Raw genomic sequence first — 25,635 nt, 5'->3', positions numbered from 1 at the left:
CCAAGTTTTTGCTTTTGTTTTCCTGGGTTGACCTGAAATAAGGGCATGAAAACTCAATAGGCAATGAAATTCATTTTCCCTAATTCAGATCTCTACTAGGCAATAGTATATATAACCTGAGGGAAACAACCCCGGCCCCCAGGGTCTTTGCCCCCTGATGTTGCTGTGTTCCAGGAGAGGATAAATGAGGGTTGATTGTACTTGGAACATGTAAAGTGGCAGAAGAGGGGGGAAAGAGGAGGGGGCCTTGGGCAAGCATGGATTCTGGACTTTATCACATGGATCTGTGTTGCCGAGTGTGACAAATGAAGGAAAATTTTATTTTCTAATTTTAATACCTATATATCTAACGTATTGAAAAAATAGAGTTGCTTTGGATAAGGCTAAAGTAGCGTCCTTTACAAATAAACTTTGGTGAGCAAAAGGAACCAATATAAAGAGAAGTATTAAGTTGGCAGCAGGTGCCAGGTGCCATGTTGGGCGACTTTTCTTATTAATTTTCCCGTGCAGTCCAGCAAGTGGCACTGATATCTCCACTTAACAGTTCCGAAACCTCCTCCAGTTCCCATAGCCGGAAAGCTATGGGGTAGGTCTGTCCGGTCCCAAGCCTGTTTTGTCCCCACACGGCAAGAGAGCTTGGTGCCCAACATTGACTTTGGCCCTGGGACTCCAGTTTTCTCCGGCACCCACGTGGAGGGAGGCCTACCCGCAGTGCGCGCCGCGGCCACCAGGTGGCGCCGCGAGCCTGGGAGAGCCGCGCAGCTTCGGAGGCCGCGGGGTCTCCGGGCCGGCCTCGCAGGGCCCCCGGGCGGGGCTGGGGCCTGGCGGGAGCGGCCCGAGGGCGCGAGCGCTTGTTTGTTGGAAAGGGGTGCTGGGGCTTAGACGTTTCTCTGGGTGGAGATGCCGAAAAGCCTGGGTGCATCCTCCAAAGGGAGCCTTCCGCACAATTTCAAAGTAAAAATGTCAACCTCAGGATTGTCAGGATAGAAAGGAAAAGCCCTTCGGATGTCTGTGAACCCCTCAGACACTAAAAGTCCGCAGGAGTCAGTGCCCGGTGCGGGCGGAGGTGTGGGGGTCTTGCTTCCCACCCTCCCCTCCTGCGCTCTCCCTACACCCCTCTCCGTAGCTCCCCGACCCGAGGCTGGGGGAGCCTGGCCGTGGCTGGCCCAGCTGCGCCTCGAGGCCTCGGCCCGGGCCGGGGGGGGGGGGGGGGGGGCTCCACGCCTGCCTCGCCGACCCCGCAGCTGCGCGAGGCCGCTGTTCCCGCCGCACGCGCAGGCCCGAGCGCGCCTGAGCGGGGCGGCTGGGTTTGGGGCCAGGTGTCTCGGGAGCCGAGGGCCCTCCCGCACACCGCTCCTAAGTCAGCCACTCAGGGTCGCGTGGGACCGGCATAAGGGGGCGAGAGCGCGGCCGCCGGAACCTTCCGTCGGGGGAGGCCAGGGCAGGCTTCGGCGGTGGCCGGAGCTCCCCGGGGCGGCGCTGCGGGCCGAGGGCGGGCGTCCGCAGCGGCGGGAGGTACTTGGCGCCCGGCGTGTGCGGGAACAGCAGATTGCCGGGGGCGGCTGGCGTGTGGGGCTGCCGTGTGCGGTGGCAGCGGCTGCAGCCCGAGGGATTCGGGGCCAGATCATGAAAGACCTTGGGTGCCCTGCGAAGGAGCTTAGACCGGACCGTAATGGAGAGTTGATGAAGGGTCTTTTGTTTTATTTTGGTTTGGGCAGGAAGTGAAGAGCTTGCCCTTTATAAAGATCAGTGGTTTGAAAATCCTTTTGAGCAAGCAGATAGCCTTCTGAAAACGAAATATCAAACGGAACATAGACTTAAAAACCAGCTCAAGGTGTAGCTGCAGGCCACCTCTGAGCAGGAGGAAGAGGCGTGGCACCCCAGGGGAAGGCGGCCACGGCCACCCCAGAGCGGGGGATGCGCCCGGGAAACTCGTCCCCAGACGAGTGTTGTGACGCCCCTCCCAATCCACCTGGTCTCCTGCCTCCCAGTCCACCCCATTTTGTACCCCTGGTACCCTGCTTTTAGGGGTGGCTGGGGAGCACCTTCAGCTTCTCCCGGTCTTGCAGAGGTCTGGGAAAAGCCAGAAGCCGGTAGGCTGAGCCCTCTTCCTCTTCTCCAGCCAAGGCCATCCTTTCTGCCTGGGCTGAGAAACGCAACTCACCGTCCAGGGCTTCTCAACTCTGGTTGCTCTGAAAACAAACAAACAAAAAACGATGCCTCTAGATCAGGTGAAGCAGCTTGGGGGACCTTGGAGGTCTTCTCCCTCAATTCCTCATTTTCTAGATGAAGATAGTGGAATCCAGAGAGATTGAGTGACTCTCCCGCAGGCTCCCAGCTCCCGGCGTGGCGTCCAGGTGGAAACAGGAACCACTCATTTGTTCTTTCAGCGTGATCACAACCTGGGCCCCTGAGGGACTCTCATAGGGGATGTTCTTAAGGCAAACCAGAGCTAACAGGACCTTCCTTCTTCATCAGAATTGAAAATGCCAGTGATTTTCCCTTTTTTCAACAATAAGAAAGGGCAGTCATCAGGACACTTAGTTGTGAGAAGAACCCAGCTGAAACCAGCCTGGTCAAACGGAGGTCATTCAAAGGCAGGCTCTTGGGGCCGGGGGGGGGGGGGGTGTTATCTCTGCAGTTGGAGGGGAACCATGTGCCTGGCATGCAACTCGCTCTGGGCACTGGTGCCTTTGTCCCCGAAAACTGGCAGCGAAGTGAATGAAGAGACGATGCAGGTGAGAACAGGCTACAGTGTGACCCTTGAGGGGAGGCACCCGGGCTTATACACAACTGTCTTCTTACCTCAGTAGCAGGGACCCTGTCTGGTTTAATTGCTTCTGCAGCATCTAGAACATTCCTGACTCAGCAAGCACTTCATGTCTACTGAATGAGCAACCATGACGATCTGCTGTCATCTAGCCTGGAGTCTAGCAGGGGGACGGAGGTGAGAGTGAGTCTGTGTGGTAAATGCACAGCTCCCTGCGTCCATCCCTGGGCCAGGGACTTTCAACAGCGAGGAGGGAGGAGTGTGCCTTCCTAGGGGGAGTACCCAGAGGGCTGAGCACATCCTCCCTCCCAGGGGGAGAGCTAACTGACGGGGCACCACTGTGTCCAGCAGGAGGCGAGCTGTGCATGTGAGCCCGCCTGACCAAAGGCATGGACTCCTCACACCTGCTGCTCTGCTTCTAACGGAAGCTCTAGGCTCACTGTGTCCTGTCTAATGCAGGGAGGGGGGGTTAAAAACGGGATTTTGTTTGTTTTAGGATTAGGGGCTTAACTGTCCTGCTCAAGAGTAAACAGTAAGTTATGGGGAGGAACTGAAGAGTCTTTATTTGGTGGGATTTTCACTTTCATTCTCAGAGCTTTATTCTTTCACTTACAAGTTGGGAGAAATAATAAAAGTTCTCAACACTGAGGGGAAAAAAATAAAATACTTGTAATCTCTGAGCATATCAGAAACTACCAACTCTTTGCTTTATCTTAGAACAGAATGGTATCTGGAGAGAACTGCATTGGATAAAATATTGGCAAGAGTATTAAAAGAATACTGTGGTCATATCAATAATCTAGGGATTTAAGGAATTTATACATGTAATAAAACTGACACCTATTATAGGAGAACCTTGTTAGAGAATTACCAAGGAAAGACTTTCAGCGTAAGTGATTTCCTATTTTACAAAGCTAGCATTTTGTCCAGAATTGTCTCTTTTGAAGAGTCAAGGAGAATGGACAGGATTAAAATGTCTCTATCAGCTTCTTCAGACGACAATGCCTGGGATCCCTGGAGCGTTGCCAGCCTCCAGGGCAAGTATTCTCTGTCGGCAGCCAAGGGTGGACTTCGGTGCTTTCTGCAAATTTGACTAGACCTATTATTTCATCTCCAAAGTGAAAAGTTTTTATAGTGATAGGATCTGAGTTATGTTATGCTCGAGTTGCATACAACTTTGGCTTTTTCTGTGAACCTCTGTTTATTTTTAATTTTTTAGTCGCGCTGAGCATGTTCCGGTCTTACCACAATGTAATTCACGTTTATTTGTGTGTTTCTCTGAATTGATGCCTGTCTCCACGGTTGGGCTCTGTGTTCCACAAGATGTTCCACAAGGACACTTTTTCCTGCTTCTTTCTGTCTCCTCAGAGCCTGGAAGAGTCTTGCATAGAGTATATGCTCCATAATTCTTGCTGCGTGAATGAAAGGACCTAAGAGAGGTTTTTAGGCGAGGCTAAATCAGTATTTGTTCTACAGCACCCCTGAATGCATTAATTTTTAAATGCTCAGAAAGCATTGTTATAAAAAAAAAAGCATTGTAATGGATGAAATTGTCATCTAACAATCTATGCTTTTAAATGATACCTTTTCTCATCTTGAAAACCTTTCTTTGATTCACTTAAATGTATTCATAGCTAAAACCACTTAGATATGTTGACCTCTTGTCTAATTTTCTCAGCTTTTTCCCTTGAAGAAAATAACATGTATTAGACACTTTTGCCTTTATTTGCAGATGAAGAAACTGGGGTGAAGTAATTTTTTATTGAACTATAATTGACAATGACATTAGTTTCAGGTGTAATGTATATATTACAAAATGATCACCAAAATGGCTACTTAAAATCTGTCACCATCCATAATTACAGTTTTTCCTCATGATGAGAACTTTTAAGATCTACTCTCCTAGGAACTTTCAATATTTCAACTTTGTATGTAATACAGAATTAACGACCGTCACCATCCTGTACGTCACACACTCGTGATTTATTTGACAACTGGAAGTTTGTACCTTTGGTCCCATTTATCCATTTCACTTACTCTCGCCTCTGGCCATCACCACTCTGTTCTCAGTATCCATAGACAAACTTGAGTTTGGGGGTTTTCTCGTTTCTGCCTTTTTGTTTTTGAGGTTTTGTGGTGTTCTGTTTAGGTTCCACATGTAAGTGGGATCATACGGTTTTATCTTTTTTTTGTCTGACATCTTCACTTACCATAATGTCCTCAAGGTTCATCCATGTTTTGCAACTGGCAGGATTTCCTTTTTTATGGCTGAATAATATTCCCTGGTTTGCGTACATTTTCTTTATCCATTCATTCATTAGTAGACCCTTGGGTTGCGTCCATGTCTTGGCTGTTGTAAATAATGCTGCAGTGAACATGGGGGTGCAGGTATTGGGGGTGTAGGTATCTTTGCAAATTTTCATTTTCTTTGGATACATACCAGAACTGAAACTCCCGGATCATATAGTAGTTGTATTTTTCCTTTTTTTGAGAAACCTCCATACTATTTTCCATAGTGGCTGCACCAATGTACTTTCCCACCAACAATGCATGAGGTCCCTTTGTTCTACACCCTCACCAACACTTGCTATTTCTTGTCTTTTTGTGAGTAGCCATTCTGACAGCTGTGAGGTGGCATCTCATTGTGGTTTCGATTTGCGTTTCCCTGATGCTGAGTGATGTTGAGCACCTTTTCATGGATCTGTTGGCCATCTGAATGTCTTCCTTGGAAAAATGTCTATTCAGACATTTTAAAATGTCACTCAGTGCTCACTTTAAAATTAGGTCATTTATTGTTTTGTTTTGTTTTGTTTTTTGCTGTGGAATTGTATGTGTTCTTGATATGTTTTGGATATTAACCCCTCATCAGATATGATTTGCAAATACTTCCTCCCAGTTGATAAGACGCCTTTGAATTTTGCTGAGTGCTTCTTTTGCTGTGCAGAAGGTTTTTCATATGATGTAGTCCCACTTTCTGTATTTGCCTTTTTTTTTCTTTTTTTTAAGATTCTGTGTATCTCTTTGAAAGAGTGCAAGCAGGGGGAGCAACAGAGGGAGCCAGGGAAGGAGGCTCTCGGCTAAGTAGGGAGCCCGAATGCAGGGCTTGTTCCCAGGCCCCTGGGATTATGACCTGAGCCAAAGGCAGACACTTAACCGACTGAGCCACCCAGGCGCCCCATCTATATTTGCCTTTATTGCCTTTGTTTTTGGTGTCAGATCCACAAAATCCTCTTCTAGACCTGTTTCAAGGGGGATTACCAGCTATGTTTCCTACTAGGAGTTTTCTGGTATTAGGTCTTATGTTCAAGACTTTGGTCCTTTTGAGTTTATTTTTGTGTATGTTGTAACAGTGGTCCAATTTCATTCTTTGGCATGTGGCTGCCTAGTTTTCCCAGCACCACTTACTGAAGAGACTGTCCTTTTGCCATTGTATATATGGCTCTTTGTCCTTAATGAACTGGCCATCTATGTGTGAGTCTATTTCTGGGCTCTCTGTTCTGTTCTGTTGACCTATGAGTCTGTATTTATGCCAATACCATAGTGTGTTGACTTTTATAGTTTGTAATGGAGTTTGAAATCAGAAAGTGTGATGCCACCAGCTTTGCTTTTTTACTCAAGATTCGTTTGGCATTTCAGGATCTTCTGCAGTTCCATACACATTTTAGGATCCTGTCATTTATTTTTGTGAGAAATGCCATTGGAATTTTGATAGGGATCACATTGAATCTGAACATTACTTTGGGTGGTATGGGCAATTTAATGATATTTATTCTTACAATCTGTGAGCACAGAATATGTTTCTATTGTTTGTGTCTTCATCAATTTCTTTCATCAAAGTCTTCTAGTTCTCAGTGGATAAGTCTTTCACTTCCTTGACTTAATTTATTTCTAGATATTTTATTCTTTTGGATGTAATCATAAGTGGGATTTTTTTCTCTCTCTTTCTGATAGTTCATTCTTACTGAAAAGAAAAGCAACAGGTTTTTTTGTATATTGATTTTGCATCTTACAACTTTACTGAATTTGTTGATTAGTTCTGACAATTTTTCGGTGAAGTCTTTATGGTTTTTACATATAATATCATGTCATTTGCAAATAATGACAGTTTTACTTCTACCTTTCTGATATAGGTGCTTCTATTTTTCTTGCTTAATTGCTCTAGATAAAACTTCTCTCTGTACTTTCTTATGTTTTCTCTCTCTTTGTTGAGGTTCTCACTGTGTTCATCTATTCTTCTCCCAAGTTCAGTGAGCTTCTTTATATTCTTATTTTGAACTCTTTGTCAGGTAAATTACTTATCTCCATTTCATTAAGAATTTTTTTTCTGAGGTTTTTCTTGTTCTGTAGTCCTCAGTTTCTTCACCTTTCTTGACACACTGCATCAGTTTCTTTCTCTTCTTTTTCTTTCTTTCTTTCTTTTTTTTTTTTGTGATTTTACTATTTATTTGAGAGAGACGGAGAGAGAACGCACAGGTGGGGAAGAAGCGGAGTGGGGATGTAGAAAGAATCTCAAGCAGACTCGGTACTGGGTGCAGAGCCTGACACAGGGCTCTATCTCAGGCCCCTGAGATGACATGAGCCAAAATCAAGAGTCAGACACTTAACCAACTGAGCCACCCAGATGCCCCACGTCTGGGTCGGTTTCAATGCATTGGATAACACAGCCACCTCTCCCAGTTTTGAAGGAGTGGCTTTGGGTGGGAGATGAATGTCATTCAACTCTGCCCTCGCTCTTCCTGTCTCTCAGACCTTTCTGATTTTCCAAGCAGCCTATTTTATTTTTAATGCCTCGGAGCAGGTGAGGGTGTGCGGGGACCCACCATGTCCCAAATGGGGAGGATCTCAGTTAGCACCCAGATTCAGGCTGATTGGAAGCCAGGCCCTGGGGCAGCAGGCATTAAATTATGCAAATATATACAGTCCTGTAAGACCACAGGCAGAGGTCCCACTGCTTGTTGATCTAGAGGAGCCCATTGGAACCAGTCACCCAAATTTGGGCACCAGACAAGTGTATCCTTCCTTTCTGGGAGGTGTCTGGAAAGGATGATGTCCACCCTTCCATGTGTGTTTAATGAGAAGCCTGCCGCTCAGACTACAGCTAGGATCATAGACTAATCTGCCTCTTTCCCAGAAAGACTGGGCTCCTGGATCTGTTGCCTCTTGTTGTGCCTTGTCAGTGTTGCCCACTCAACCCTTTCTCTGTGGGACTGATGAGTTAAGCCCCACTGGCCACCAGGGCCAGGAGATTTTGAGGGGTCCCATAGCAGTTGCTGCACCAGTTGGGTGCTGGAGAAGGGTATATGCTCCTTTTAGGGAGATACCAGTAAGCTGGAGCAGGGCAGCTGGAGAGCACGAGGATTACACGTACCAGCCTCTGTTCCCTGAGAACACCTCCACAGGCCTCCCCACATGTGCCGGACCTCAAGCCTGCACTCCGATTGACGCTCTTGGAAGAGCAAACCGGGCTTTTTCACAGAAGGACTTGGAGTATGTTTCAGTTTACTATCTGTGCGGTGCCCTGAGGCCGGTAGCCTGCCAAGAACCGTCTCTCCAAATATTAGAGCCCTGTGGGGCCTAGGAACACAGCCTTCCTGGCCACTCAAGCCAGGGGATCAAGTGTTCCCCCCTGGGTAGCAGCCAGGAAAACTGGGTCACTAGATATGTAGGAACTCCTCTCCAGGAGATGGTGGCATTCTAGAGTGTGGCAGAGGGCGAGCATCCTGGCACTCCCCCACCCCGGTCTCTAGAAGGGACCACAGCCCCCACATGTATGCTGAGCTAGAAGCCTGTCCCACAGCCTGCAGTGGTGTCCATGAGCTACTGGCCTGTTTCACAGAAAGACTGGGATCCCTGGACTGTTGCCTCTTGCTGTGTGCCCTCAGGGTGGCGGCCATTTAAGACTTTCCACTGGTTACGGTTCTGTGGGGCCCTGGCCACTGGGGCCAGGGAGTCTGGTTACGTTTTCTGGCCATCTGCACGTAGGTACGGTATGGAACAGTCCTTATTCCTTTGGCAGAAAGCTGTGTTGATCCTGGTGTCCATGCATGCATCTGGAGTTCCCGTCTTTCTCATGGCAAGTTTTCTGATTTCTCTGAGTGCCCAAGGAGCATGCTTCTTAAAATTCACCCCATGGGGCGCCTGAGTGGTGCAGTTGGTTAAGCATCTGCCTTCGGCTCAGGTCATGATCCCAGGGGCCTGGGATCGAGCCCCTCATTGGGCTCCCTGCTCAGCACAGAGCCTGCTTCTGCCTCTCTCTCTGCTGCTCCCCTTTTTGTGTGATCTCTCTCTCTGTCAAATAAATAAATAAAATCTTAAAAAAAAGAAAAAAGAAATTCACCCCATGGATGCACTTGTCACTGTTGATGGTGTGTTTTCTGGTTACTACCTAGTTGATGGCAGAATGGCCCTTCTTCTCACCACTCTCCTTTGCAGGAGCCATGCTTCCAGGTCCTGGTTGGAAAGGAAGAGCAATGGTTTTTTTGGTTTTTCTGTTTTTAAACATTTATTCATTTATTAATTCATTCAAATAAGTAATCTCAACACCCAGCGTGGGGCTTGAACTCACGACCCCAAGATCAAGAGTCCCATGCTCTTAACAACTGAGCCAGCCACCTGCCCCAGAACAATGTTGCTTTAAATTGGAATTCGATACTCGCAGAATAAAGAGATAGGGATTTCCCAACAGCATTTTACAGACCACCATTCAGAACTAGAGCACTACCTGTACTTTTACCAAGTGGGTCTTGGATCCCTAGTGGTGAAGTGTTTCAAATACCCCCATATAAGACAATTGCTTTTCTCTTAAGGTAATTAAGTATCTCACTAAATAACTTTATAAATCTGAAAAGGTTATATCAAAACCTGTGGAAGTCAAATGTAATTTTTCTTAGATATTCCACTGTAAATTAAAGACTTTGCCATGCTATTACTTTTGTCACTTGAAAGGTTAGTGAATACCGTGTTGGGGATTTTAAAGTCTCTTGAACACAAAATTGTAAGAGAAGGATAATTTTTTCCCCCAAGCTTTATTTTATTTTTATTTGAGAGAGAGCTAACTAGAGAGAGCGTGAGCTGGGTGGGGAAGTGGGGAGAGGGAGAAGCAGATTCTCTGGTGAGCAAGGAACCCCTTGCAGGGCTTGATCCCAGAACCCCGGGATCATGACCTGAGCCAAATGCAGACACTTAACCGACTGAGCCACCCAAGCACCCCTCTCCAGCTTTATTGAGGTATAACTGACAAATAAAATTGTATATATTTCAAGCTTATAGTGTGGTGATTTGATGTCCATATACTCTGTGATGTGATTACTACTACCATGTTAATTAACATTCATCACCTCCACACTCCGCACAGTCTGCTTGAGAGTCTCTCCCTCTCCCTCTCTCTCTGCTCCTCCCCCTGCTCACGTTCTCTCTCTAAAAGAAATAAATAAAATATTTTTTAAAAAATCAAAAAAATAGGGGTGCCTGGGTGGCTCAGTGGATTAAAGCCTCTGCCTTCAGCTCAGGTCGTGCTCTCAGGGTCCTGGGATCGAGTCCCGCATCAGGCTCTCTCCTCAGGAGGGAGCCTGCTTCCCTCTCTCTCTCTGCCTGCCTCTCTGCCTACTTGTCATCTCTGTCTGTCAAATAAATAAATAAAATCTTTAAAAAAAATTTTAATCAAAAAAATAAAAATTAATTCTTCTTTTTGTTCCTCAGCTTGGGTGCTTTCCATTACCATGTTTTCCAGATCACCGATGGTTCTTCCGCATCCGCACATCTGCTGATTCCTTAGAATGTGTTCCTTTCAGTTTCTGTATTTTTTTTTAATTTAAATATTTTTTAAAAGATTTTATTTATTTATTTGACAGACAGAGATCACAAGTAGGCAGAGAAGGACGCAGTGGGGGGGAGGGGGAGGGAGCAGGCTCCTTACTGAGCAGAGAGCCCGATATGGGGCTTGATCCCAGGACCCCGGGATCCTGACCTGAGCCGAAGGCAGTGGCTTAACCCACCGAGCCACCCAGGTGCCCCTCAGTTTCTGTATTCTTTAACTCTGATTGGTTCTTTTTATATTTTTCCTTTGTTGAAGTTCTCACTAAGTTCTTCCATTCTTCAGTCCACTGAGCATCTTTATGATCATTTCTTTAAATTCACTATGAGACATATTGCCTATCTTCTTTTTTTTTTTTTTAAGATTTTATTTATTTATTTGAAAGACAGAGATCGCAAGTAGGCAGAGAGGCAGGCAGAGAGAGAGGAGGAAGCAGGCTCCCTGCTGAGCAGAGAGCCCGATGTGGGGCTCGATCCCAGGACCCTGGGATCATGACCCGAGCCGAAGGCAGAGGCTTTAACCCACTGAGCCACCCAGGCGCCCCGCCTATCTTAATTTCATTCAGTTCTTTTTCTGAAGTTTTATCTTTTTTCATTTGGTGCCCATTCCTCTATCTCCCGGTTCTGCTTCACTTTCTGTGTTTGTTTCCTTGAAACATGTAGAACAGCTACTTCTAAACTTGAAGGAATGGTCTTGTGTGTGGTTGTCCCCTGTGTAGCCTATGTGCCTGGTGACATGTTAGGCTGGCGGGCTGGAGCTATGGCTGGCATGTGTCAGGGTCCTGGGGCTCTCTGCAACTGGGGCTGCCCTGCTGGGATGGGTGGAGCTCACGTGGCTGTGAGCCAGGGAAGTCCTGGCCTGTCTGCACAGAGGGTGCCTGGTAGGACAGCCATACCTCAGGTGGGCATGGGTCAGGATGGTTCCAGGATACAGTGCGCAAAGGGTATCCCGGGAGGGCCCCTGGAGCCAAAGCAGCTGTGGTCAGGAGTTCCCAGAGGGCTCTGAATAGGGGGTGCCTAGCAAGCCCTCTGGTGCCAAAGTGGTGAAAGCTGGGAGTATTTCAGAGTGCTTTGTGCCTGTGTCACCTCTGCACAGTGGGTGAGAGTGTGGTGAGCATTGACCAGGGGTGTCCTGCTGTGTGCTGTGCTGGGCTGCCTTGGTGTGATGGCTAGTAATGGTGTGGGCTAGGGTCCCAGGGCTCACTGAAGCATTAGGATGGCTAGAGCACCGTGAACTTGCTCTTGTCCACGCTGTCAAGGTGATCATGTAAACAGTGGTGCTCACCAGCACCTATGACCTAAAGAGTGTTCCAGCAGCTCCCCTGCCATTTGCAGGGTTCTAGGGTTAGTTCCGATATACCATATTTGCTCTTTTAAGCCATGGATTTTTTTTTTTTTTCTGTGCCCCCGCGACATCTGGGGCCGGTGTGGGTTAGGGGCCCAGGGCTTTGAGACAGCAGGCCAGCTCTATGTGGACCCTGTTCCCCTCTGTGCTAGCAAGTGGAGAGGGATTGTAAACTGTGGCACTTGCCAGTCTCTCTGGCCTGGAGAAAGTTCTTCTTCCTTCTTCCTTACCAATCTGGATGTCTTTTATTTTTCTTGTCTGATTGTTTTGACTAGGACTTCCAATACTATGTTGAATGAATGTGATGAGAGTTGGCATCCTTATCTTCTTCCTGGTCTTTGCACTTTTCACTACTGTGTTTGATGTTAGCTATGGATTTTTATATAAATGGCCTTTATTATATTGATATGTTCTATCTATACCCACTTTGTTGAGAGGTTTTATCATGAATGGATGTTGAATTTTGTCAAATGCTTTTTCTGCATCTATTGAGCTAATCAAGTGATTTTTATCCTTCACTTCGTTAATGTGGTGTATCACATTGATTGCTTGGTGGACATTGAACCATCCTTGCAGCCCTGGAATAAATCCTACTTGATCCTGGTGAATGATCCTTTTTAATTTATTGTTGAGTCAAACTTACTAGTATTTTGTTGAGAATTTTGCAACTGTGTTTATCAGGAATACTGGCCTATAATTTTCTTTTTTGTAGTTTGTCTTCTTCTGATATCATGGTAATGCTGGGCTCATAGAATCTATCTGAAAGTTTTCTTTCTCTTCTAATTTTTGGAATAGTTTGAGAAGGTTGAGTATTAACTCTTCTCAAATATTTAGTAGAATTCACCTCTGATGCTGTCCGGTCCGACTTCTGTTTGTTGGGAGGTCTTGATTGCTGACTCAATATCCTAGTAATTAGCCTCTTCTCATTTTCTTTGTCTTCCTGATTGCAGTCTTGGAAGATGGTATGTTTCTAGGAATTGATCCATTTTTTCTAGGTTGTTCAATTTGTCGGCCTTTAAGTGTTTATATTAGTCTCTTATCCTCTCCGTGGAGTTGGTTAGAACGGCTCTTTCATCTGATTTTGAGTCCTTTTTCTTGATAAATCTGCCTAAATGTTTATCAGTCTTTATTTTTTTTTAAGAACCAGCTCTTAGTTTCATCTTTTATATTGTCATTTTCTTCTCCATTTCACTTATTTCCACATTGATTTTTATTTATTTTATTATTGTTTTAAACATTACACAGTTGTTTGTATTTATTCAGCTATAAAGATCGTGGCAATTTTTTGATGGGTAACACCTTAGATCAACACTAATTATATTGCTACGTGGTTGAGGATCAGAATAGGATTCAGGAACAAGGAGAACAGTAACAACAAAAATTTTCAAACATTGAAGTAAAATACTTTTTTTTTTCCCCCCTCCTTTAATTAAGTGCTACTCCCCCATAGACTTCTTAGACTGCTTTGCAGTCTACGGTTGACAGGAAACAAGGCTTTGGGCATTCTGAAGAGATTGAGGGTTAAGCTACAGTGCCAAGCAGAAGACTGAAACCCTGATTGATCTGAGTGTCAATCTCAAGCACGTTCTGGGAACAAAGGCAGATTCTCAAATGTTTTCGAGTTTTTTATTCTTTCCTGCCTTCAGCTATGGGCTTGATTTGTTTTCTGTTTCTTTAGGGATAAGGTTAGATTGTTTGAGAATCTTCTTGTTTCTTGAGGTAGGTCTGTATCACTATAAACTCCCCTCCTAGAACTGCATTTATTATGTCCCCAATATCTTAGAATATGTACTTTGTCTCCACAATTTTTTAAAATTTACTCTTTGAGCTTTGCGCAGTGGCAGTATCGTAGCCAATGAGGTTTATCCGAGGCACGATTATTGCTAATTGAAAATTTACTCTTTGATACCTTCATTGACCCATTGGTTGTTTAGTAGCATTTTTAGCCTCCAGGTTTTTTTTCTTTTCTTTTCGTTTTTCTTTTAATTGATTTCTATTGTCATACCATTATGGTTGGAGAAGTTGCTTGACATGATTTCAACTTCTTACATTTATTGAGACTTGTTTTGTGACCTAACATGTGATCCATCCGGGAGAATGTTTCATACGCACTTGAAAAGAATGTATTCTGCTGTTTTTAAACTGAATGTTCTGTATATTTCTGCAAAGTCCATCTGATCTAATTTATCATTAAAATCTACTCTTTCCTTATTGATTTTTGTCTGGATGATCTATCCATTGATGTGAGAAGGGTGTCAGAGTCCCTTACTATTATTATATTACTATCAGTTTCTCCTTTTATATCTTTTAATATTTGTCTCATATATGTAGATGTGCCAGTGTTGGATGCAGATACATATACTGGTTTATGTCATCTTGTTGGATTGACCCTTTTATCATCATGCAGTGCCCTTGCCTGTTATTACAGTCTCTAAAGTCTACTTCATGTGACTTAAGTCTTGCTCTCCTGGCTCTTTTTTGCTTCCATTTGCATGAGATATCTTTTGCTATTCCTTTACTTTTTGGTTTCTGTCTTTAGATTTGAAGTAGGTCTCTTGTAGGCAGCATATAAAGGGTCTTGTTGTTTTGTTTTGTTTTAATCATAGTCTCCTTTTGTCTTTTGGAGCATTTGGTCCATTCACATTTAAAGTAATCATTGGTAGTTATGTACTTAATACCATTTTTGCTAATTGTTTTTTGGTTGTTTTTGTAGTTCTCTGTTCCTTTCTCTTTTGCTGTCTTATTTGATGACTTTTTTTTTTTTTTAAGATTTTATTTATTTGAGAGAGAGATCACAAGTAGGCAGAGAGGCAGATGGGGCGGGGAGCAGACTCCCTGCTGAGTTGAGAGCCCGATGTGGGGCTCAATTCCAGGACCCTAAGATCATGACCTGAGCTGAAGGCAGAGGCTTTAACCCCCTGAGCCACCCAGGTGCCCCTTGATGACTTTTTCTTATGCTTGGATTTTTTTTTTTTTTAATCTGTCATAGGTTTTAGTGGGTGGTACCATGGGGTCCATATGGAGCACCCTATGTATATAGCAATTTATTGAAAGTTGATGTTCAAGATTGGACATGTTTTAAAAGTACATTTTCTTACTCCTCACCCTCCCATAATTTATGTATTTGACATTTTACATCCTTTCTATCTCCTGTTTTAGATACTGGCGATTTTACTACTTTTGTCTCTTCAGCTTTATCCTAGGTTTACAAGTGATCTACTACCTTTACTGTAAGTTTGCTCTTACTAGTGAAATTTTTTCTTTCATAATTTTCTTATGGCATTTTCTCTCCATTTAGCATTTCTTTGAAGGCCAGCTTAGTAGCCTTTTGAGTCTTGTCTGTCTGGAAAACTTAGTTTCGCCTCTGTTCTGAATGATAAACTTGCCAGGTTATTGTTACTGTTGATTTTGTTTTTGATACAGTGTTTTTCAGTTCAGTTATTGTATTCTTCAGCTTTGGTTCTTTTAAAATATATTTTACCCCTTTGTTGAAGTTCTGAATTCGTCTATCCTTCTAAGTTCTGTGAGCATCTTTGACCATTACTCTATCAGGTAGATTGCTTATCTCCATTGTTTACTTATTTGAGGTTTTGTCTTGTTCTTTATTCTTGGTTGTAGGTTTTCCCTCTTAGCACTTTAAGTAAGTCCTATGCCCAACGTGGGGGTTGAACTCACAACCCCAAGATCAACAGTTGCATGATTTACCAAACGAGCCAGCTAGTCATCCTTCCTTTTCAGCACTTTGAATATATCATGCCACTCTCTTCTGGCTTGTCATGTTTCTGTTGAAACATCAGCTGATAGCCTATGGATATCCCCTTGCATATAATTAGTTGCTTTTCTCTTTTGACTCTTAAGATAGTCTTTAAACTTTGACATTTTTATTATGTCTTGGTGTGAACCTCTTTGAGTCCAATATTGTTTGAGGTTCTTTGTGCTTTCTGGGCCTGGATGTCTGTTTCTTTCTCCATTACCATTATTTCTTTAAATTTTCTGTCCCTTTCTTGCTGCTTTCTTGCTCTTTTCCCTTTCTGGGGTCCCTATAATGTTAATGTTGGTATGTTTGATGTTGCCACAAAGGTCCCTTAACCTAGCTTCATAAACTTTTTTTTTTTTGCTATTTAGCTTGGCTGATTTCCATCACCCTTTCTTTCAGATTGTTGATCTGTTTTCTGTATCCTCTATTCTGCTGTTGATTGCCCCTAGTGTTTTTCATTTCAGTTAATTGTATTCTTCAGCTTTTTAAAAAAATTTAAATACCTTCTATCGTTTTGTTGAGGGTCTGAATTCATCTACTCTTCCAAGTTATGTGAGCATCTTTATGACCATTACTTTATCAGTGAATTGCTTAACTCCATTTCAATTTTTTGAGGTTTTTGTCTTGTTCTTACATTTGGAGCATATTTCTCTCATTTTGTCTGTGTTTGTTTCTGTATAATACATAGGGCTGCTACATGTCCTTGTTTGGGAGGTATACATATGTTGGTGTCTTGTCAGGTCCAGAAACACAATTCCCCCATGGTTACCAGAACAAGGGGCTTTAGAGGTCTCCCCTGTGGGAGGAGCTGCATATATCCTCCAATTGTGACTGACTTCTGTGGGTATGCTGATGGAGCAGGGGCGGGGGGCGTGGCTAATTCCCAGTGAGGGTGGTTGCAAGGCCCTGCAGTGATTCTGTGGATGTGCTGATAGGCAGGGCTGCCTCCATCTCTGGGGCCAAAGGACTTTAAAGGGGACCAGTCCTCACCAAGGTGGTGAGGTGATTGCTACTTTGGAGGGGCAACTACAGAGATGCGAGCTGGGTGGGGAATGCCAAGAACAATCGTGCCCATCAGTGCTATCCCTTCCAGAGAAGTTCCTACAGATCTGTATCCCTCTGTCATCTGCCTTAAAATTAGTCAATAAATCTTCTACACGTATAACCTAGGTACTTTTCAGAGTCCAGACTGCTAGCCATTATACCACAGAACCCGTCTTAACCCAGGCGCTGTTTTTTCTTAGATTTTTGAGAGAGAGAGAGTGAGCGAGTGAGCGAGCGCGAGCAAGCATGAGCTGGGTGAGGGGCAGTGGGAGAATCAGACTCACCACTGAGCAGAGAGCCTGATGCGGGACTTGATCCTGAAACACCAGAATCATGACCTGAGCCGAAGGCACATGCGTAAATGACTGAGCCACCCAGGTGCCCCAACCCAGGTGCTTTTCAATATGCTGCTTCAGGGCTGGGTCTTGGACTGTTATAGCACACTGGCCCTTTAAGAGCAGAGACTTGGTTTCCTACTGCTCTTCCAGTTAAACCCAGCTGATTTTCAAAGCCAGACATTATGGGGGATAATCTTCCTGGCACAGATTCCTAGGACAGGGAGGGCAACCACATGTTCCTCAAGGAAGACCTCTGCACCTGTGATACCCTCTTCTGCTTGTGGATTACTGCAAGTGCTTTTCAAGCTGCTCTTTTTTCACTGGGCCTAAGGGTGAGCCAAATTACAGGCAAGCTCTCTAAGCAGTGACTCTGTTTCCTGTAGCACTTTGGCACCTCCTACAGGTCAAGGCTGCTGGTTTTTCGAGCCAGATGTTCTGGTGGCTTGTCTCTGATGCTGACCCCAGGGTCCGGAGTGCCCAATGTGGGATGCCAAGCCCCTGCTCTTCCTGAGGCAGCACGGCTATCTCGTTGGTATCTCTCCCTACTGTGCTGCCACACTGGGGATTGCCTCTCCTACCCATCACAATGTGGTCCTTTATATCTTTCGTTGTAGAGAGCAGTTCATGTTGTTTTCAGATCTTTTCCAGAGAGAAATGGCCCATATGTGGCAGTAGACTTGGTATGGTCATGGGAGGGGAAGAATTCAGGATCTTTGTATAACACCATCTTCCCCCTGAATCTTAAAAAGTAGCTGCTAAAGCACTTTTTGAATTAGATTAAGCCTTCAGAACATTTAAGTTCAGTTGTACTTAACGATCAGATAACACGTCAAAATTTAAAGTGGGACTGGAGAAAGACCTGTCGGTATCGAGGTATAAGGCTAAGGTTTTCACGTTTCAAACAGCAATGTAATTAAATTCTTAAGCTAAAAGAACTGCTGTCTACATTAGCACTAAAACATAGCTAATCACAACTGATGTCAATCAACATTGTATTAAGTTAATGAACAGCAAAATGAACAATATACTCTTTAAATGTTTCGCTGAAACTCTCCCATCATTTTGGCTTCATGTAATAAGGTATTTGTAGAATATGGGTTCACATTTTATGGACCATTTAAACTGAAAGAGTTTTGTTAGCAGAGGGGAATGGTGATCAATAAGGAAATAAACCCGACTCTACTTTTGAAAAACAAAACAATCTACTCAACTCCCGACTTACAAATTATTAGGGTGATTTCTATACTTCCTCTCAACATGCATACACTACAGCTAATTTATATTAAAGAAAGATGTTTAAATTATATGAAAAACTGTGTATTTTATCTGCATCAGTGCTGATTCCTAAAGGGAGACCCTTGGCTCATGTCTTAGGGGAAGAAGACCTGCTTTAATTCTGAGGACAGAATTCAGGAGACCAAAACCAATGTAAGCTTTAAAATATATTAGAGCCAAAGCTAGCCAGTGACTGAAATTATTCAGCAATGGACCCCAATTTCCCACGTGAAGTTAACAGTAAATGGTTTAGTTTGGCTCAGTTAACCATCTTGTACCTGTTGGGTTAGTGACCCAAACTGTATAGCATTTGTTGGAAAAAGCCTACGTAGGTGTGTAAGTTGAACTAGGGAGGTAGTTTCATGCTGTGGCTTGTTTTCCTGCATTTCCACACTAGCAGTCCTTTTCATTCACTTGAAAGAGTATGGGAACACAATGATTTAGTCTACACCACTTATTCCACCTAGTGTTAGATGTACGTGTCCACTTGGTATCTCATTGAAATTTTAAAAACCAAGCATTTTAATTCAGGACTTTGTGACAATTACTATAGGAACACAGTACTTAATTATATGGAAAGATGAAAACGCAAACAACAAAACTGAAAAATTTGTAGGCAGCACCTAAAACACCCAATTAATGCTAACATTTGATTATTATAACTGTATTTTTGAAAAACAGGATTTGTTGTAATCTAGAGATGAGTAGGTACAGCCCTGAGGCCACTCCTCACAGTGCTGTGTTACTTACCCAGGATTAGCCTTGATAATGACTATTAGGTTCACTTTCACAGCATGAAGCACTTGATACCTGTCCTGAAGTATACTTAAGGATTTACGGAGTAGATTCTTGAGGAGCCAAGTCAGTCAATATCCTAAATCTTCAAAGCTCCCATGAAAGGTAATTTTCATAGTCCTTAAATTTTAATTGTCATTGTTTATTACTATTTTGGCTACATTCTCTACAATTTCAGCAGCATCTTAAAGAGACAATGTGTCTATATGTACAATGAAACAAAATGGCTTGCAACATGAGAAATAAGAGCCACAGTTTAACTGTACAATATTAAGGAGAATCTGTGGTTATCACCTCCTTTTTCGGCAACATGAACAACTTACATGTAAGTATCAGTATTGTGAATGTGACAAATAATTCTTACAGGAGTAAAATATAACATCCTGAAAAATAATGGTTTCTACCATACAACGCAGTTAGAAATGTTCACATTTTAACAAATCTGTACAAACCACAAGAAACTTATTTATGGGACCATCATCTCACCTTTCTGGTAAGAACCTTCTAGAAATGTAGGATAAACATGAACAATTTATAAATCTAGTCATCTATGTGCTCCACAGCCCTAGAACCCAAGAATCTGATTTAGTGGGTCATTTTTACATGCCTTGATTGTTAATGAATGCCAGCCTTTAATATCCCTCTATGATGTACAGTCAACTTGCACCTTTAAGGAGGTCATTAGATTTTTTAGCAAAGAAGCAACATCATTTAGCAGCAATTAAAGCGCCTTCAAGAAGACTTAAAAAAAATACAATATCCAATTAGAAAAGCCATATTTTTAAACATTTGTACAAGAATAAGCTGCTGAAACTTGGTAATTGAAATACAACATCTGTACAACAATTTACAATAGAGCTAGAAGGGAATTTATCATTATCCTGCATAGAACTGGTCTGATCTGCATTTGGTTACATACTGTCACTTGTTTATGAACAAGGCCTGGTAACAAAGGGAAAATATCTTAATTCAAACATGTTGAAAACACCAGAGATATTTAGTGAATTCAACTGATTTTAAAACAAGCAGCTCATTTTGTCAAAGGTGTAAAGTATGTAGGAGTAACAGCTCTCCTGTTAATGACTAGTGGGGAAAAAAAACCCAATAAAACAAAAATGGACACATGGTTTCGAGGTACAACTTGGTAAAAGCCAAAATAGGCAAGTGACAAAGTCTAACTATGTCTAATGATTCTAACTCTCACATTCTACTATAAAACACAAATGTCACTGTCATTCAGTTCTTACTTTGGTTTCAGCAGATTAACTGCTGAATGCTGAAGAATGTATCCAGGCACTATAGTTCTTGTGTTAGAAATATTTTTTCCATGTGTTTTTAAATAATGAAAAACTACCCTTCATATTAGAACTCTCTAGTAACAACCAAATGTATTTAAGTATTATAAACGTTATTTACAGTGTTCCCCCAAACAGTTTTTCTTAACATGGTATTCCTGTTTCTGTGCAACAGGCAGTCATCCTTCACTGCTCAAGGTTATAGTCAAAAGTGTACTTTTTATTCATTGTCCATGATCCACTCTCATACAAATGACGCCATGAAGAACTTCAGTTAACAAATAGTTCTCAACCATGTCCTGTGTGGAAAAAAAAAAAAAAAAAAAAAAAAAAAAACCCAACAGAAAACAATCAAATGCTCTCAAACTCAAGTGTGCATCTGGAAGCAATTCAAAGAGATCATGCCAATTTTGGAGGAAAATCAGTAAGTGATGATGCTTGAGGAAGGGGGTGTGGGGGATGCTGTAAGCCCAGCCATGTGTAAGTTTCCTGAAGAATTCGATCTTCTCATATGCGGGAGAAGGTACGGGTCATTTGCCAGTTGATGCACATCAAACCGATCTTCTTTTCGGTAGGCCAGGCAGCGTCTTATAAAGGCCTTAAAAAAAGGAGGATTCAGAAATTAAAATTTTTGCCCCTTCTAAACATCAGTCAGCTGACTCCTATAAGAAGGATGAACACATTTAAGATAATAAGTATGTCTCATTATATTTTATTATATATTAAGTATATCTTATTATATCTCACAGCTCTTAGTTCATAGTTTAAAATTATTACTGCTACCATTTAACGTGCATTAAGGAAAAGTGCATCTCATTTTTAAAGAATTTTATTCCAAGAGTAAAAATTAGCATTTTACTTCCTTTTCAGTGTACAATTCAGTGACGTTTTAAGTAAATTCATGTTGTTGTAAAACATCAAGATTATCCAACTCCAGATCATTTTCATCATCTAAAACTTATCCAATATCCAAAACAAAAGTTGAAATTCTGTACCCATCAAACAATTCACTTGTCCTTCCCCCGGCACTTGGTAACCACTATTCTGTAAGTGGAATCATACAATATTTGTCCTTTTGTGTATGGCTTATTTCACTCAGAGTCATCCATACAGTCACATGGATCAGAATTTTGTTTCTTTTTAAGGCTGAATAATGCTCCATTTCATGTACCTACCCCATTTTGTTTATCCATTATCTGATTGACATCTGCACTGTTTTCACCGTTTGGCTATTATGAATAATGCTGCTGTAAGCAATGGCATATAAATATCTGATCCCTGGACTTGCTGGATGACATGGTAATTATTTTTAAAAACTCAAATATAACTGACATATAACTTTGTTAGTTTTATGTGTACAACTTATTTCGGTATTTATAGATTGCAAAATGATCAGCACAATAAGACTAGTTAATATCTGTCACCACTGTTACAAAATTTTTCTTTTGATAAATTTTAAGATCTATTCTCATAGCAACTTTCAAATATGTAGCATTACTAATTATAGTCACATACTGTACATTACATTCCTATGACTTATTTTATAACTGGAAGCTTGTCCATTTCACTTATCTCCCAACCCCTACCTCCCACTAGTCTGTTCTTTGTATTCATGAACTTTTTTTTTTTTTTAAATAAGATTCTACATATAAGTGAGATCATATGGTATTGATCTTTCTCTGACTAATCTCACTTAGCAACTGGCAAGACAGCCTCCTTTCTCATGGCTGAGTAACATTCTATTGTGTATATACACATTTTCTTGAGCCATTCATTCAATGATGGACACTTAGCTGTTTCCATGTCTTGGTTATTGTAAATACTGCTGCAATGAACATGATGGTACAGGTGTGTTTTCCAATTAGTCTTTTCCTTTCCTTGGATAAATACCCAGAAGTAGAATTGCTGGAACATATGGTAGTTGTATTTTTAATTTTTTGAGGAACCACCACATTTTCCAGTGGCCATACCAATTTACACTCTCACGAACAGTGCACAAGGGTTCACTGTTCTCCACACCTTGCTAACACTTACTTATCTTTTTATTATTACTTTCTTAAATAGCCATTCTAACAGGTTTGAGGTGGCATCTCACTGTGGTGTTTTTTTTTTTTTTTTTTTTAAGCAGGCTCTACATCTAACATGAGGCTTAAACTCACAACCCTGAGATTTAGAGTTGTGTGCTCTACCAACTAAGCCAGCCAGATGCCCCTTCACTATGGTTCTGATTTGCATTTCCCTAATTAATGATGATGAGCACCTTTTCATATACCTGTGCTATCTGTTGCCTTTGGAGAATTATGTATTCAGACACTGCTCATTTTTACATCAGATTGTTTTTCTTTCTTTTTTTTTTTTTAAGTAGGCTCCATTCCCAGTGTGGAGCCCAACGTGAGGCTTGAACTAATGACCCTGAGGATGAAGACCTGAGCTGAGATGAAGAGTCGGACACTTAACCAATTGAGCCACCCAGGTGCCCCGACTGTTTTTCTGCTATGGAGTTTATATATTTTAAATATTAACCCCTTATCAGCTACGATTTGCAAATATTTTCTTCCATTTGGCAGGTTGCCCTTTCATCTTTTTTGATGGTCTATTTTGCTGTGCAGGTAGTTTTTCATTTGACGCAGTCCCACTTGGTTATTTGTGCTTTTGATGTCAGGTCCACAAATCCTCACCAAGACTGATGTCAAGGAGCTTAATCGCCACATCATCTTTCAGGAGTTTATTGGCTTTAGGTCTTACATTCAAGACTTTCATCTATTTTGAGTTTATTTTTGTGTACGGTTTAAGACAGTGGTCCAGTTTTCCCAACATCATTTATTGAAGAGACTGTCCTTTTTGAACTCTATAATCTTGGTTTCTTTGGCGTAAATTAATCAACCATCTATACATGGGTTTATTTCTCGGCTCTCTATTCTGTTCCACTGATTTGTCTGTTTTTATGCCAAGATCATACTGTTTTGATTGCTACAGCTTTGAAATGTAGTTCAAAATCAAGGAATTTGATGCCTCCAGCTCTGTTCTTCTTTTTCAAGACTGCTGTGGCTATTCAGAGTCTTTTGTGGTTTCATACAAATTTTAGGATTGGATGATCCATTTTTGTGAAAAATGCCACTGGAATTTTGATAGGGAGTGTATTCAATTTTTAGACTGCTTTGGATAGTATAGACTTTTTAATATTCTTCTAATCCATGAGCAAGGAGTATCTTTCCATTTATTTGCATTGTCTTCAACTCCTTTCACAATGTTGTTTAGTTTTCAGAGTACACATCTTTCACCTCCTTGATTAAATTTATTCCTAGGTATTTTATTCTTTTTGATGCAACTGTAAATAGGACTGCTTCCTTAACCTGATAGTTTATTAGTTTATAGAAACGCAACAGATTTTTGTGTCCTGAAACTTTACTGAATCGGTTGTTTAGTTCTATCAGTTTTGGGCACAGTCTTTAGGGGTTTCTATATATATTGTCATTTGCAAATAGTGACCTTTTTACTTCTCCCTTTCCAACTTGGATGCCTTTTATTTCTGTTTCTTGCCTAACTGCTCTGGCAAGCACTTCCAAATATTATGTTGAAAAAAGAAAGCTCCATTTCTTCTTATATAATTCCAGACTTCTGGAATTTTTTTCTGCTAAAACAACCCTCCACCCTCATTCCATCTTACTGTCCGTTTACTTTGGCTAGAGGGTATGGTGCCATTTTTTTTTTCCTTTTTAGCATAAAGACTTTCTTTAGATGAAGGGAACACTAAAGTGATACTTCTATTGGGGTTTGTTTCCTAGGCTGATACTGTATAATCAGTATCCTTTTTCCTTCTCAAATTGGTTCTTATATATTGTCCTTCAAATGTTGTATTAAAAAAAAATCTAACATAAGATGGTACACAAATTCTAAGTATACAGCACAAAGCAAGTCTGTAGCTGGCAACCAGAACGAGAACCTCCTAAGTCTCCTCATGCCCCACCCCTATCTAGGCTTTGGCTCTGCTCCCAATCTAGCTGGGTCATCTCTGTCCTGACTTCTACAGTAGTTGAGTTTTGGTTGTTCTGAACTTTACTTAAGTGGAATTACAACTTATGTTCTCTTTTGCCTGGTGTCTTTCACTCAATATTATATAATATGTATTTAATTATATCGAAGTTTTGCAACATTTTCAAGGGTAAACTGATCATTTCCTTTATTTATGGTAGAAATAACTTCAGCTTGTCTTGAAATTCCTAACATCCACATACATTCATCAATTAAAAGCATTACAGGAAAACTACAACTAAGATACCGAACTAAAATCAAAGCTTAATCACATTAAAAAGTATTTTGTACTGTCTTTGTTTGAAATTCATTATATACAATTTTTTCTCTAAAAGCAAACTTAGCTCTTCTTACCCTCGTATCTTGGCTAGCTTACTAATATTTATTAAAAATCCTTCTGAATCCTTAGGTCTTAATCATTTGAGTGGTCTTTGAAACTTAAGATGGAGGAATAAAAAAATGAAGAGTGACTGATATGTCAAAGGGAGAATTTGAGAAGATTTTGAAAAGCTGGTGACAGAGAGGTTAGGAAGCCTACAAGGAGTAAATGTACTGAAGATGCCCACACTACCAGGTCAGTGAAGGTACTTAATAAAGGTGTCTTCTGTCAGGACAAGGTTTGAAAAAAAAACCAACACACACAAAACCCCACAAAAAACAATGTGCCCCTCTGCCTCCCAGATCTGTGACTGTGGTGCCTGTGAAGAGCCTAAGGCTAGCACCAGAGATGGCTAATTGGGACTTCTTTTTGGCACTATACGCTCATTCCTGTTCCTTTCCGTCAGTTAATTTATTTAGTTTCTGTTCCCACCGATGCTGCAGATAGAAAAGGCAGGCAAAATATAGATGCTAGCATTGTCAAGTTTTTTTTTTTTTTTTAAAGATTTTATTTATTTATTTGACAGACAGAGATCACAAGGAGGCAGAGAGAGAGAGGAAGAGAAGCAGGCCTCCTGCTGCGCAGAGAGCCCAATGCGGGGCTCGATCCCAGGACCCTGGAATCATGACCTGAGCCGAAGGCAGAGGCTTTAACCCACTGAGCCACCCAGGCGCCCCTGATCTTCTTATTCTGAAGCATAATGAATTATCTTCTAAAAGTCATCCAAATAACTTGCTAAAGCCAATTAAGATGCAACAGACAAAATGAAATACAAGACCATTTGCGATTCAAA

The 25,635-nt window shown here is 41.9% G+C and overlaps 1 protein-coding gene across 1 annotated transcript in view; it reads right to left on the bottom strand.

The window, feature by feature from the left end:
- Positions 1-19,253: 19,253 nt before the first annotated feature.
- The window catches only part of TLK1 (tousled like kinase 1), a 143,480-nt gene continuing 137,098 nt past the window's right edge, over positions 19,254-25,635 (bottom strand). Inside the window, exon 21 of the mRNA XM_080798070.1 lies at positions 19,254-21,029. Coding sequence (XP_080654196.1) covers positions 20,853-21,029 — 177 coding nt within the window. The 3' untranslated portion in view covers positions 19,254-20,852. The remainder of the gene's footprint in view (positions 21,030-25,635) is intronic.

This window comes from Martes martes, assembly GCF_963455335.1.
Source record: "Martes martes genome assembly, chromosome: 3".
Taxonomy (NCBI): domain Eukaryota; kingdom Metazoa; phylum Chordata; class Mammalia; order Carnivora; family Mustelidae; genus Martes; species Martes martes.
Note: the sequence above shows the minus strand (reverse complement) of the source record. Positions and strands in the feature narration are given on the sequence as shown.